This window comes from Choloepus didactylus, chromosome 13, assembly GCF_015220235.1.
Source record: "Choloepus didactylus isolate mChoDid1 chromosome 13, mChoDid1.pri, whole genome shotgun sequence".
Classification (NCBI taxonomy): Eukaryota; Metazoa; Chordata; class Mammalia; order Pilosa; family Megalonychidae; genus Choloepus; species Choloepus didactylus.
The window spans coordinates 95,699,330-95,713,287 of record NC_051319.1 but is presented as its reverse complement, the minus strand read 5'-3'; the positions used below and the strand labels follow the sequence as shown (position 1 = coordinate 95,713,287).

Sequence of the window (13,958 nt, the reverse complement as noted above, 5' to 3'; positions counted from 1 at the left end):
GATAAACTGTAGTCATTACCCCACACTGGGGCAGACACACTATGGAAACTAAAAAGAACACATGGTGTCTTATTTGGTCTCTGTGTTTTTCTGGGAGAGGAAGGAGGTTGGTCTTTGCTGAGGACCTCTGCCAGCAGCAGGGACCTTTAAAGAACTCCTGGGAGCCTAGAGGGCCTGAGGCTCCCTCCTTAGGTACCAGAGCCGAACTAGCCCTAGCTTAGTTCTGCCTCAGCCTCGGAGGTGGGGCCTGGGGTTAGGGTGTGAAGGCTAGCCTTCGACATGGGCCAGGGCTTGGAGGGAGGCTGTGAGGTTGAATGAGAAGTGAAAGCAGAGCAGTAGGCATTGGAAAATACAGAGGATGCATATGAAGGCGGTTTCTGCTCTAGGGGTGAGGGTAGGGGCCCTCCTTAGCCTTGGCATATAGAACACTGAGGATCATACAGGTGCCTTGTTCCTGCCCATTGCCCCACAGCAAGATACCAGGGAGGGATCCAGGAAGGGGCAGGGGAGACCTGAGGGCTTTGGATCACTCGGATACGGGTGGCAGCAGTGCCCGTGCCCTGAAGGTTGGTGGCCCAGCAGGTGTAGACGCCAGCATCGCCAGCCTGGGTCTCTTCCACATAGAGGGTGCTCACGGCGTCCTGCTGTACCTGGCCCTCCCAGCGTACCACGTCGACCCGCTCACTGGTGTAGGGGGGCCGCCCCAACTGCAGGGGACAAAAAATAACTGTCCTTCCCCTGCCCCAGGTGCCCTCTCTGACTCTGGCACTCAGGGACAGGTAAGAGGGCACCACTTATCCCTTCAGCAGACGGGAAAGGGGGAAGTGACTTTGTATGAGAGCACCTTAAAAGGCCAGGTTCTTTATGGAAAACTTTCAGGTTCTCAAGTCCCTGGAGGATAGCTAGAGTCTTCTCCCCTACTCAAGGAGAGTTCCAAAGGTACTCAACCCAAAGCAGCACTGCCCACAGTGGGTTCTGTTGGATGATAATAGGTGTTACTCCCCCCCCCAAAAAAAGTGGGAGGGACAAGGTGGCTATTCCATTATCAGAAATAAGAGACACTGGGTAAGCAAAATTAAATTGGTGAGACTTAGACCACTGAGTCTATCACTCGTGTGTATGAGTTTTGAATCTGCAACATGGATGATGGTTATAAAAGGTGGTACTGTTCTGGAAACACTTTTTTTTTCTGAGGGAAGGTCCAAGAAACATGTTCTGGGGAATACCAGCTGAGCAAAGCCATCTGTGTGATCTTTCCCCCTTCTCAGGTCTCAGTTTCCTCATCTGACAAGTGAGGGAATGATCCCCCACTCTTTCTACCTCCTAAGGCCTTCATGGTGTTCACCTTCATCGTGCGTTTGCTGGCTCAAGGAGTTCACAGTGCACTGGTGCAAAGGGGAGCCAGAGTGCCTTAAATGAAGGCGGGAAACAAACACTGGCTGGGTTCCACTGGCCTCCTTTCCTGGGCTGCTGGAAATTGTGATCTCATCAGTAGGTCATGGACTTGCAGAGCATCTCATTTCCCCCAATCCTGTGCATTTCCTAAGACACCTCTGACTGAGCAGCAGTGCTTCCTGTGTCTTTCCACCCCAACTCTTTTCCCACTTAGACATCTTCAGTGGCTCCCAGGAGTCTGGAGAATGATGCTTGGTTCCTTCACCCTCATGACTCCCCCGTCTGCTCGGCAGGTGGCAGTGGGAGTGAGAGGGATGTAAGTCTCTGTGTCTCCTGTGTGTGACATGTTCACTCTTGCTCCTGCTAAGATCTGCCTGGAATGCCTGCCACTCCCCTAAATCCCACCCTCCAAGGCTCAATTCAAATTCTAGCTCATCAGGAAGCCCTTGTAAGAATTCCTAAAGCCCTTGGTGTTGGTACTATACCTTTTGGCAGAGCTGTTCTCAAGATGTTTGAGGTTTATGGGATAAGATCTTTAAGAGGAAAGAACATCACCACCACCACCTCTCTACAACACCTAAGGAAGGGTTAGAGCCCACAGTGGATGCCCAGGAAACTGGTTAATGCATTTGGTTCATCTCCTATCACCTTTCTTCTCCATCTGTAGGGCCTGAGCAATTGCTCATGTCCCATTTTTGTGTGGTTGAGGCCAGTCTGGTCTCAACTTGAATGTCACCTCAGACATGACTCCTTGGCCACTCTTAAGTAGACCCTGTGACAGTGCCCTGTTTTATTCTCTTTGTAGCACTTGGACATACATAGTAATTTAGGGAATGCCATTTCCCACTTCCTCCTTCCTCCTTAGTTTGTGAGCTGGCAGGGAGAGAAACCATATCTCTTTTTGACTCACCATTGTAGCCTCAACACCTAAGGATTAAGTCTGGCATGCTCAATAATTGGACTAAATTAATAAAGGAACAAATTATGCATTCTTATATATAACCTGAGAAGTAGCTCTACTTGACAGATGAGGAAACTGAGGCCCAGAAAAGGGAAGTGACTTGTCCAAGGTTACTTGTCAGAGTTGGGATTAGAATCTAGGTTCATCAGATACCCAGTCTGGTGGTGGCTCCACTCCACCCTGATGGTTTCTGGCCCTCATCTTGATTCCTCACTCCCCTCACACACCATCCCTCCCCCACCCCCGGCCTCCTCTTATCCTCTACTTACCTTTTGGCTTGGATATTCCCAACTAAAGTCCACAGCAATCTCTGGCTCACCCAGAACTGTGCAGTTCACACTGAAGTTCTCCCCCAGTTGGACTGATGTGGCTGAAGCTTGGATGGTGGGTTTGGGAGAGGAAGATGGATCTGCCATGGATAACAGGAGAGAAAATGGGGACAAACGTGTTGAACTATTAGAATGGTTGAACTGATGACGGATGAATGGAATGAATGAGTGGACTGGTTGAAATGATAGAAGATAAATGGTTGAGGTGGTTGGATTGATAGAGGATATGTGAAAGGGTGTAATGAATTAATGGAGGGTGGGCAGGAAAGATGGATGATGGAACGGTTGACCATGGTGGAGGATGGCTGAATGGAATGGTTGAGGAAGGATGGATGAATGGAAGAGTCTGGTGTGACTGAGGATGGATGGATAGATAGAAAGGTTGGATTGGTAGAGGTTAGCTCAATGGTAGATTGGCTGGCTGGACAAAATGGTTAAATATATGGAGTATTATTGAAAGCTGGTTGGTTGTTTAAAGCTCTATAATCCAAAGACCCCAAACCTGAGGCTCCCAAAGGAGGCATCTCTCCTCCTGTGCTCCCCTGCCCATCCAGAGTCCTCAGCCCACGCACAGTTGATGTAGATCAGCATGTACTTGGTAGAGATTTGTCTCATGCCACCTAGGCTGGCCATGCAGAAGAGGGAACCGGACAAGGAAGCTTGGAACCAGTGGATGATGAAGCCCTTCTTTACATCAAAGGAGATGTCCATTCCATCCACAGGGATCTCCTCCGGGGGGAACTCCCGGTGCAGTGTCACATGGGCCAGAGGGTTGGTGACCTGGCAGGGAAGCAGGTCTGGCTGATGGGTGTGCAGCTGCACCACTTGATAGTAATCCTCTGTGGGGACAAAGAGCTCCTCTGGATCTGGGAAGAAAGAAGAGGGAAGAATGAGCCTGGGTTAGATTTGTTACTTCTGATGCAATGAGTATCCCAGGAACATGAGATCCCTCACAGGGATTCAAGACATCACTTTTGCTCTTTCATGTCAGCTGCCAATAGGCCTTTCAGATTGAGAAAGACCCAGAAACTCCAGCACCACATGAGCTATGGCCACGGCCATATCTGCAAGCATCGGAAGCATCCGGGAAGCCAGGGTAAAGCCAGTTGCATGCATCGCCACAAGGATCAACTTTGACAAATATACCCAGGTTACTTTGGGAAGGTTGGTATGAGACCATCACTTGCAGAGGAACCAGAGCTTCTGTCCAACTGTCAACCTTGATAAATTGTGGTGGTGAACAGACACAGGTAAATAATGCTAAAAACAAGAGTGGAGCTGTTCACATCATTGATGTGGTGCAATCGGGCTACTACAAAATCCTGGGGAAGGGAAAGCTCCCAAAGCAGCCTGTCATCATGAAGGCCAAATTCTTCAGCAGAAGAGCTGAGGAGAAGATTAAGGATGCGGGGGGAGCCTGGGTCTTCGTGGATTGATGCCATGTGGAGGGAGGTTCATTAAATGCTAACAAATGCTTTTCCCTGTGGTCTGAGTATAGACTCTGGCACCCCTACATCCTTACCTGTGCAGCTAATGCTGAACATGGTCAGCCTCAGGAACCCACCTTCACCAGGTTCTAGGACTAACAATGTGGGGGCCTTGGCTAATTAGCAAACTTGAACCTTACTTTCATTTATAAAATGATGAAATGTTGATAAAAATTCTAGTTGAAAAAAATCACTTTCTCTGCCCATCCCTATACTCTGTCTTTTCCTCTCTTGTGAAAGGACTTGGAATGAAGATGGTGAAGACCAGCTTTCTAGTTCCAGCTGTCATTAGCTTGTGGTTTGTTTTGAATTTCTTTTCTATCTGGTCATCAGTGTCTTCATATATATAATGAAGGGCTCAGTCTGCTTGGTCTCTAAGGGCCCTTCTGTGTGAAAAAAATTACATAAAGTACTTGACTAGAAGTCAAGGTTTCAGGTTTAACTCCCAACCCCACCACCCACTAGCTCTGGGATCTTAAACAAATCACTTTCTACCTCTGAGCCTTGAAATTTCTCATATGTCAAATGGGAGCAATAATCCCATTCTGGCTTACTTTGCAGGGCTAATATGAAGTAAATGAGATATTCGCTATGAAGCACCAGGTGCATGAGAGGCAAACATTCATCAAACTCTGTCCAGGTATTCTTAAAAAGACAACATCAGGTCAGGTTCTTGAGTGCACAATGATGCAGTAAGCTGGAATTATCTGGCAACCAGCTCTATAGAGCAGTGCTGTCCAGCAGAACATTCATGATCATGAAAATGTTGTTTTTATGTTGTCCAATATGGTAACCATTAGACGCATGTAGCTACTGAGAATTTGAAATGGGGCTAGTGTGACAGACTAAATTTTTAACTTTAAATTGCTACATATGTTTAGTTACTTCTGCATTGGTTGGAGCTGCACTAGAGTTAAACAAATGCTACAGTTCTTAACCCTGGCTATACATTACAATCACCCGAGGTACTTTTAAAACACTACCAGTCCCTGGGCTCCACCCTCAAACCAATCAAATCAGAACCTGGCTCAGAGTTGGGCATTGGTATCAGTAGTTTTCAAAGCTCTGTAGGTGATCCTAACGTGCAGAGCTGGGAAGTGCTGGGTTAATGGTTCCCAAACCTAGCGGAAGATTGGAATCACCTTAGAACTCTTTAGCATTACAGATTTCCAGTCTCCATCCGACTTCACGGGACACGATTCCACCGAGTGGAGCTCAGGCCTCTGTGTTTCTAAAGGCTTCCAGGCAAGTCTGATTAGTCAGGGTCAAGAACCTCCAGACTGGCTAATTATTACTGTTATGGATGGATTTGGTAAGGGAGACACGGCTGAGTCTAGAAGAGTCATGTATTTCCTCAACTGAACAAAGTCGGACTCTGTGACTACTCCATCTTCTATGGAAGTAGCCAAAGATTCCCAGAATGTCACAAGAAGGATCTTGGGAACCACTAGTCCAAATCCCTCATTTTAAAGATGGGTCTCAGGGGAAAGACTTGGGAAGGTTATGTCTAGAGGACATGCCAGCAGAGGGTCTCGGAAGCCCTGACTGCAGCACACCCGTGAAGAAGATGAAGCTCTTTCCGTGGAGAGCCTCGCCTTCTGTGCACGCGCCATCCTGGCAGCGCCAGGCCCAGCAGCTGTGTTCTCCGGTGTCGGCGCTGGTGGAGTTCACCACGAGAAGCTGACTGTGCTGACATAAGTGCTTGATTCTGAAAGACAGTCGGTGGGACCGGGTGGGAGCCGGGCAGGAGACGGAGATGGCCTGAGAGACCAGGGGCAGCATTTGGGCTTCTCAGCCATTCTACTCCTAGGCCTTCAGCCCCCAGGAGACTTTCCCAGGAGAGCTGTTGGGATATGCAGCGGCCCCACCCACCGTTTCTGAGTGGCTCATCGAACACCCCTGGCCTCACGCACAAATTCTAATCGGTCCGTCCACTCCTCATTGACCCCACTCACGCATGGAACAGGTACCCTCCAAACTCCTTGGCCCTCCTTGGTCCCTTCTTTGGGCCCCTTTGTTCAGGTTACCATATGCCCTCGAAGCACCTCCACCTGCCCGAAGAGTCTGAATTGAGAGAGGATAGACAAATCTTCCGAACTGAGTTTTATATCCCACCGTCTGCCTGATTTTCTCTTGGATCGGTGTGGGCAATGCTGATGAGGCCTATTTTGCCTTTATTTCTGGCTCCCCTATGATGGCGATCCTTCTGTCAGGGACGTCTCCGTCTGCCATCCGAGCACTGTTGGGTTGGTCAGTCGGCCTCATGCCCTGCCATCGCCACTTTTTTCTCCCTACTGGCAGTATTTGCTCTCCCCTACAAGTGAGAAACCCCAGGATTGTGGGATGGCTTTTCTCCCAATCTGGTAAACCAGTGTGCATCGGATGGGTCTTATGTGCTCCTGTTACTCTTTCTTCTACACAGCATGCCCAGGGTGGGTTCTGAGCCACTTTAATCCCTGTTAAAAACTGTTGACAGTGTGCTTGTGACCTGCTGGACAAAATCCTCTGACCCACCCCAGGGTCCCCTCAGCAGGCTTTCCTGGGGGTTCCTCCACCTCCTACCTCAGGCGTCCCTCGCCCTCCTCCTCCAGGTACACAGGCACCCTCCAGCGGACCACCCTCCCGAGGCAGCGCAGCTCCAGGGGCTCCCCAGCCAGCAGGCTCAGAGAGTCCCCTGCCTTCTGGAATCAGCCCCTCCTTGACACCTGGACCAGGATGGAGCTGGGCAGGGGGCTTAGGGCCGCAGAGGCGGCAGCTTCCACAGGGGTCTTCGTCTGCGGGGACTTCTGGTTCTTGACTGATTTGGGCTTTCTCTGGCCTGGGGGTCCTGAGGGCTTCACCTCTCCGGGGATGGCTGCTCTGAGGCCCTTCTTTTTCTGAGCCTTCGTAGTTCTGCCACGATTCTGGATTTCAGCTGCAAAGAAGACAGGATGGGTCTGGGATTACCAGCCTCCACCATTCACTATTTGCCTAGAATTCTGTCCTTTCCTCACCCAACAGTTGGCAGAACCTCAGCATTCTGTCACCTTTTATGTTGATTACTACTACACAAGTGATTCTCATTCACAAGAGAAAAATGAGAAAATACAGACAAACCAAGAAAGAGGATTAAAGTTACCCCAAATCTTACTATCCAGAGATAACCACTATTAATATTTTGAAGCATATTCAGCCAAGACTTTTCCTATGCAAATATTTTAAATAAGTATTTTGTTAAAAAATAAAATGGAGCAATTCAACATGTATTTTGATAATTTATACTTTTCACTTAGTAATATGTTGTGATTGTCTTTCCAGGTCAACATACACGTGCACCAACATTTTTATGATGTGCACAGTATTTCGTGGTAGGGTTGTATCATGATTTCTTCAGTGTTTGGATTTTGGATTGTTTCACACTGCTAATGAAAAGAAACAGTTCTGTAATGAATATCTTGTACATGCATCTTCAAACTGATTGCTTCCTTAAAATGAATTCCTTAGAAGTAGAGTTGCTGGTGGGCTACAGAAGGGACCTTACACATTGTCTTATCCAAGTAGCCACCATTTAAAACCTTCTAAAGTATGCTCCAAAAGAGGTTACTTAACCTGTGCTCAGATGTGTCTAGTGATGCAGAGCTCACTATTTAACAATATCAATAGCTCCCATTTACTGAGTAAATGGTTTTTCTGAAACAGTACTAGCACTTATTTACATTTTCTTATTTCATCCTCTTAATGATTGCAAAGTCTTATCCAGGTCTAATAGATGAGGAACTTGGAATCACAGAGGTTAACCTTCCCAAGGTACTGTACCAAGGAGTAGGAAATCTATAACTCAGCCAGGCTTGCCTTACTCGGGAGCCCATGGTAATTCCACTAGCAGCCCATCTCAATGCAGAATGGCTCTGACTGCTAGAACTGTTACCCATTGATCTTATTTTTCCTCCTGGTGGAAGAGGAAGCAGACTTGGTTCATGTATCTCTCTTCCACCCCAGCCCCAAATCTTCTCTTCAAATAGAGGAAGTTGCACAGTTTGTACCAAGTCCTGAGGCTCGCTCTTTCTTTCCCAATAGTTCCCAGACACATCCATTTCTCTCTATCGCCCCTGCCAACACCACTCACTACAAGATCACATCTGGATTATTGCAGTAGCTTCCAATAAGTCTCTTCTAATCTATCTCACACACTCAGATACATCTTCTTAAAATGTCGTGTTAAGACCAGTTACAAAAGCCCTGGACCACCCTGTCATTGACGGAGGTGGCAGGAATGACTGGGGAGAGAAGGAAGGTATGGTTTTCGTGCAGCAGTAATAGAAAAGGTCCCAGCGGAGTTTAGCAACCATCCTTTTTTATGGCCCGAACCACCATTGCCAACATACACAATTCTCTATAGACCACAACTACAGGCAAAAACAAAACAACAACAAAAAAAGAAAGAAAGAAAGAAGTTTAAACCTCCACCTTCAAACTCAAGTCATCTGCTTTTTACAACTTAAAAGGTCTCCCTCATGTCCCTGGTATAGGGTTCTCTATCCTGGATACCATCCTTGACCCTAGAGGGAAAGGATATGGTAGGGTTTGGGGGAAGTTTTGGTATTTTGAGGAAGTTTAGTCTGAATCTCTTATATCTGCGGACCATTTAACAGTTCACCAGGGATTTTCCCATTCAGATTTCTGGTGTAATCCTTACCATATCCCCAAAAGGGCACCCAACAAGCCTTATTGTCCCATTTTTACAGGTTAAGAAACTAAACCTCAGAAAGAAAAACTAGGGTCAACGTAGTAAAGACATGACTTAATGTGGAAGCCTGGCATCTAAAAGCACAGATACTCAAGGGAGGTTGGCAGGCAATTCCAGGGAAGGGGTGGTGACCTGGGCCAGCAGAAAGAATATGGACTTTACAGCCAGATGTGCTGGCTTTGAATCTTTGCTCTACTAAAACTAGCTATGTGACTTTGGCCAAGGCATTTAATTTCCCTGCACTCATTTGCTTCATTTACAAAAGGAGAACAAAGACACCTGCCTTGCAGAACTCTTATGGTTACAAGTATTAAATGAGATAAAGTATGGGAAGCACTTAGAATGGTGCCTGGCATATAAAAGATGCTTAATAAATGGCAGCTGTCATCATGAATAGTGTAGTAATTTTCCTGTTGTGGCTGTAACAAATTGCTATGAACTTTGTGGCTTAAAACCGCACACATTTATTATCTTACTGTTCTGAAGGTTCAGAAGTGTGAAATGGGTCTCACAGGGCTAAATTCAAGGTGTCAGCAGGGCTGCCTGCCCTCCGGAGGCTCTAGGGGAGAATCTGATTCCTTATCTTTTCCAACTACTAAAGGTCATTCATGTTCCTTGGCCCATGGCCCCATTTCTCCACCTTTAAGAGAGAAATGGACCAGGTCTTTCTCACACTGCCACCTCTTGGATTCTCTTTTTCCGATTCCCGCTTCCACTTTTAATGACCTTTGTGATAACCCAGGATAATCTCCCTACTTTAAGGTCAGCTGATTAGCAACCTTAATTCCGTCCACATCTGTCGCTCCCCTTTGCCATGTAAGGTAACAGGTAACATATTCACAGATTCTGGGGTTTAGGGCATGGACATTGGGGGTGGGGGGAGGGTTGCATTATTCTTCCTGCTGCAAATAGTACATTTCAAGAATCCAGAGTAAAGCTAATGCCTTAATAGCCAAACTCCCACGAAACAGAAGCAAGACAATCAGAGGGCAGGGTAAGAGATGGGCCGGAGTACACACTGGTTTTTTGATTTCTTTAATTGAGAGGCTGTCATCAGAGCAGCTGGCGGGAGGAAGTCTGTGGATCCTCGCCACCTTCCTGTTTGGGTCTGGAGCTGGAATTGAACCAAGGTTTGGGGTAGGGTGGCTCCCAGAGCTGGGGCTATGTGGGCCCACAACAAGCCCTGATTATAGGGCGGCTGCAAACACGTCTTCATCAGCAGAGGCTCTGCCTCCCAGGACTGAGTATCTGCTAGACCTTGGGGGAGGCACGTCTCTGGGAGCCATCAGAAGTCTACCACTTCAGAGCTTCTGGGTTTGCCAAACCAACAAGTCACCTAGGCAAGCTTTTGGAAAATGTCAAGTTTGATTTCAGAATCTGATGGTGATTATTATGATCCTAGAGAAAAATTATTGAATGTCAGGCACTGTGCAAAGTGCTCTCCAGACATTCTCTTATTTACCACTCATAAAGCCCCACCAGGAAGCTTGGACTCACATCATCATTTGACAGGCGAGGAAACTGACTGTTATATAAATTATGTAGTTTGCCCAAGGGCACCAAATCAGAGGGCTCCTGTATGATTCTTATCTCTTTGTATTTTTCATCTTGCTCTCTCTGGATCTCAGTTTTCCTAACTGTGAAATGAAGAGGTCAGATTAAACCAGAGATTTTTTAAAAATAAACCCCTTGTTGGGAATTGAATCATGTTGTCTATAAAGACATGTTCAAGGCTTAATCCATGTCTCTGTGGGTGTGAACCCCTTGGCAAATAGGACCTCTGAAGATGTTATTATTAGTTAAGGCGTGGACTCATTTTTGAATGGGATCTTCAAAGACCCTATTTAGAAGAGGCCAAATTGATTAAGGGTGAGACTAAATTCGTATGACTGGACTTCTTATAAAACAGAGGAAATTTGGACACAGCCAGTCACAAGAAGCCAGAGAATGAAGCAGATCACCATGTGACGGAGGCCAAGGAATCCCAAGGATTGCAGCAAGCCAGCACCAGAGCACTACAAACTCAAGGAAAAAGCCTGTTGGGAACTTGATTTTGGACATCTAGCCTCCAAAACCATGAGACAATACATTCCTGTTGGTTAAGCCAACCAGTGTAGTATTTGCCTTTGCAGTCCTGGCAAACTATAACACCTGTTAATAGGTAGATTATAGATAACAGAATTCTTTCTTGAAATATTGATAGGCCAATGGTATAAAAAATAATAATTAGGGTTATTTTGATTGAAGGAGGCTGGGACAGGAAGACAACACATCCACCCTCTCAATCACCACCCCCTCAGCCGCCAGCCTCCACCCCAGGGCAGGAAGGAGGGCAGTTGAGTTTTTATATCCTTTGACCAGAGGAGCTCTCAGGGGCCCATCCCAGTTGTATATGTTTGAGATGACACACTTCCTGTATCACCCATTCTACAGCTCTCTCTCCTTCAAATAAACCCTCCAGTTTAAGCCATTAGCCATTTAGAAAGCTGCCACTTATTACCCTGAAGCTGCCTGCCCCTTCCCTTCCATATGAGGCTCCCTATGGAGCATCTTGGAGCACCAACTGGGAATATTGCCTATGGCCAGGCAGAATCGGGAAGAAGAAGACTGGGGTGACAACATCTCTCTAAATCCTATTCCAAGTTCAGACCACGCCGCAACCTCTTCCTGCAATGGCTGGAAGCTGAGACATGGAAGAGATGTCTCCCCCAGGCCTTGGCCTCTCCTGGGAATCGGTTTCTACCATCAAGTAAACTAGAAATCCTTCTGGCCATGCCCCTGTTGGAGCCCAGAAACTGTTGATCTTTGTGAGTAAAATCCAACATTTTCAGAGTCAAAGAATCTAGGAATAAACACTCCAACTCCTAGAATTGTATGATCTCAGTATGATGGACTCAGGGTCTTTAAAATTAAAATAATATTGCTACCATTTACTGGGTGTTTATGTAGTAGGCTCTAGGTTCAGCATTTACATTTCATCCCTTAATCTTTGAAACCACTCTATAATTTGAGATTATTTTTATCTCCATTTTATCCTGAATAAGCTGAGTCTTGGCTTTTTAGCTTTGTTCAATCTTGCCAGAGAATGGAGGAGCCAGAATTTGCTCTATCAGATTCCAGAACTCTCTGAGCCACGCCAGGAGTCCTAGATTGTGAGGCTTAAAATGAGAGCCCCTGACTTTCAGATCGCAGGTCTGGAAAGGGCTTCGACGATCACGCAGCCCATCCTTATCATCCTAGAGGTGGAAGCTGAGCTCAGAGAGGTGGTGGGACCCAGCCAAACAGCACAGACAGGGAGTGATGGAACCTGCCTCCAACCCCCATTTCCAGTGCTCAATTTCCCTATCATGTTCTCAGCAGGGCACTCCCGGGAAAGGCAGAGACAAGGGGTCTCAGGACTGCCACCGGGGAGCAGCTTTTCCCACAGGTAAGGAGATGGCCATACCTGAAATGACACAGACAAGCAGGCAGCAGGTGAGGAAGCAGAGGGCTCTGGGGTCCATGGCCGAGCGACTGGGAACTGCAAGGCTGATGGAGCGCAGGAGCTGCAGGGGAGAGACTGCTGGGGCGGCGGGTGTGAGCAGGGATGTGGTGAGGGACCCCTGAGAAGGCGAGGGGACAGGCCCTGAATTCAAAGGCAAATCAAAGTACTGAGGCCTGGCCCCTCCAGGACTCCAAACAAAATTCCTTTCTCCGGGTTCCAGACACTAAGGTAAATACAGCTATTTAGATCTCTGCTCAGGAAAAACACTCCTGCAGCCAGGAGAGAAGGGTCCCCGCGGGCAGACAGGCAGAGCTGGGAGGCAGCTAGAAGGGCCACTGGGAGGTCATGGGGTGGGGAGCTGAGGGGCAGGAACATCTGAGGACAAAATAGGTGAACATGGCTGCAAGGAGGTGGGGCTTGAACTGGACATCAGAGCAGGGTCAGCTATCACCATGGACCAAATCTGGCTGCCTGCCTGTGTTTACATAGTCCCCGAGCTAAGAAGGATTTTTGCCTTTTTAAATGGCTGAAAAAATATTTGATGACACATAAAAATTTTATGAAATTTAAATTTCAGTGTCCATAAATAGTTTTATGGGAACACAAACCACCGTGACAGACTTGAGTGTCATGGCAGAAACCGTAGGAACCACAGAGCCTAAAGTATTTACTCTCTGCCCCTTTACAGAAAAAGTTAGTCTACCTTTGCTCTAAAGGATGGTACTCCTAAAAGTTAATTTCACTGAAACAAATGGTACATAAATAAAATTTATCCTCCTTGGAAAAATATTACAGATGAGGCTTAAATTCCCTTTGATCAGCCTCTGGCCCACTTCCAAACTTGGCCCCTATCCCTTCCTCAGAGATAACCTCTGCTATTGGTTTGGTGGGTTTTCTGCCAACACTTTTACTACATTGATATGCATATATGTGTATCCTCAGAAATATACAATGCTTTTTTGTGGTCCATGCCAGTCCATATAGACCTACCTTTATTCTTTTTTAAGTGCTACGTAGCATTCCATGGTTTACCACAGTTTATCCATTCCCCTATTAAAGGACACTTGTGCTGTTTCCAGTTTTTTTGTTTTGAAAGCAATGTTACAATGAGCAAGAACTAGCATTTCAAGGCTCAAACTAGTCACTACATTTTCCTTGTGGAAACTTTTTGTTGAATGAAAAAATGGCATTCAACACAGACCTGTCAGCAGATGTATTTTCACTCACATGTGTTTGTGGCCTGACTGCATAAACACCTCAGCACAAATCCTCCCGACAGAGCCACACACGTCTTGTTCTCCTGCAGGGTTTTGTCCACATCCTAACTATTGCTTGTAGCCAGTAGAAACCCTCCTGGGTTTTGGCTGTGACAGGATTCCCTCCGTATACAGCTCAGTTGTCATTCTTGGGACAAGGGAGGTGGTGTGATGGGGTTGAAAGCAGCAGGGTAGTGGGATCTCAGGGAGAACTGGGTTCCCTTTCCCACTTTGCCACTTGCAGTGACCTTACCTCTTCACCTTGTTCAACTTGAACACTGGACACCTAGATCTCTGGCCTTCCTGGGTTTTCACATTCT

The 13,958-nt window shown here is 46.9% G+C and overlaps 1 protein-coding gene across 1 annotated transcript; it reads right to left on the bottom strand.

Moving 5' to 3' along the window:
* Window positions 1-212: 212 nt before the first annotated feature.
* On the bottom strand, window positions 213-12,401 carry LOC119507794 (platelet-derived growth factor receptor-like protein). Its single transcript, XM_037800934.1, has 8 exons — window positions 12,344-12,401; window positions 6,878-7,086; window positions 6,735-6,817; window positions 5,729-5,880; window positions 3,258-3,551; window positions 2,626-2,765; window positions 513-707; window positions 213-302 (listed from the first exon to the last, which is right to left on the bottom strand). Exons 1-8 carry the CDS (start codon window positions 12,399-12,401, stop codon window positions 213-215), a joined length of 1,221 nt encoding a protein of 406 aa, XP_037656862.1.
* Between the last annotated feature and the right edge of the window lie 1,557 nt (window positions 12,402-13,958).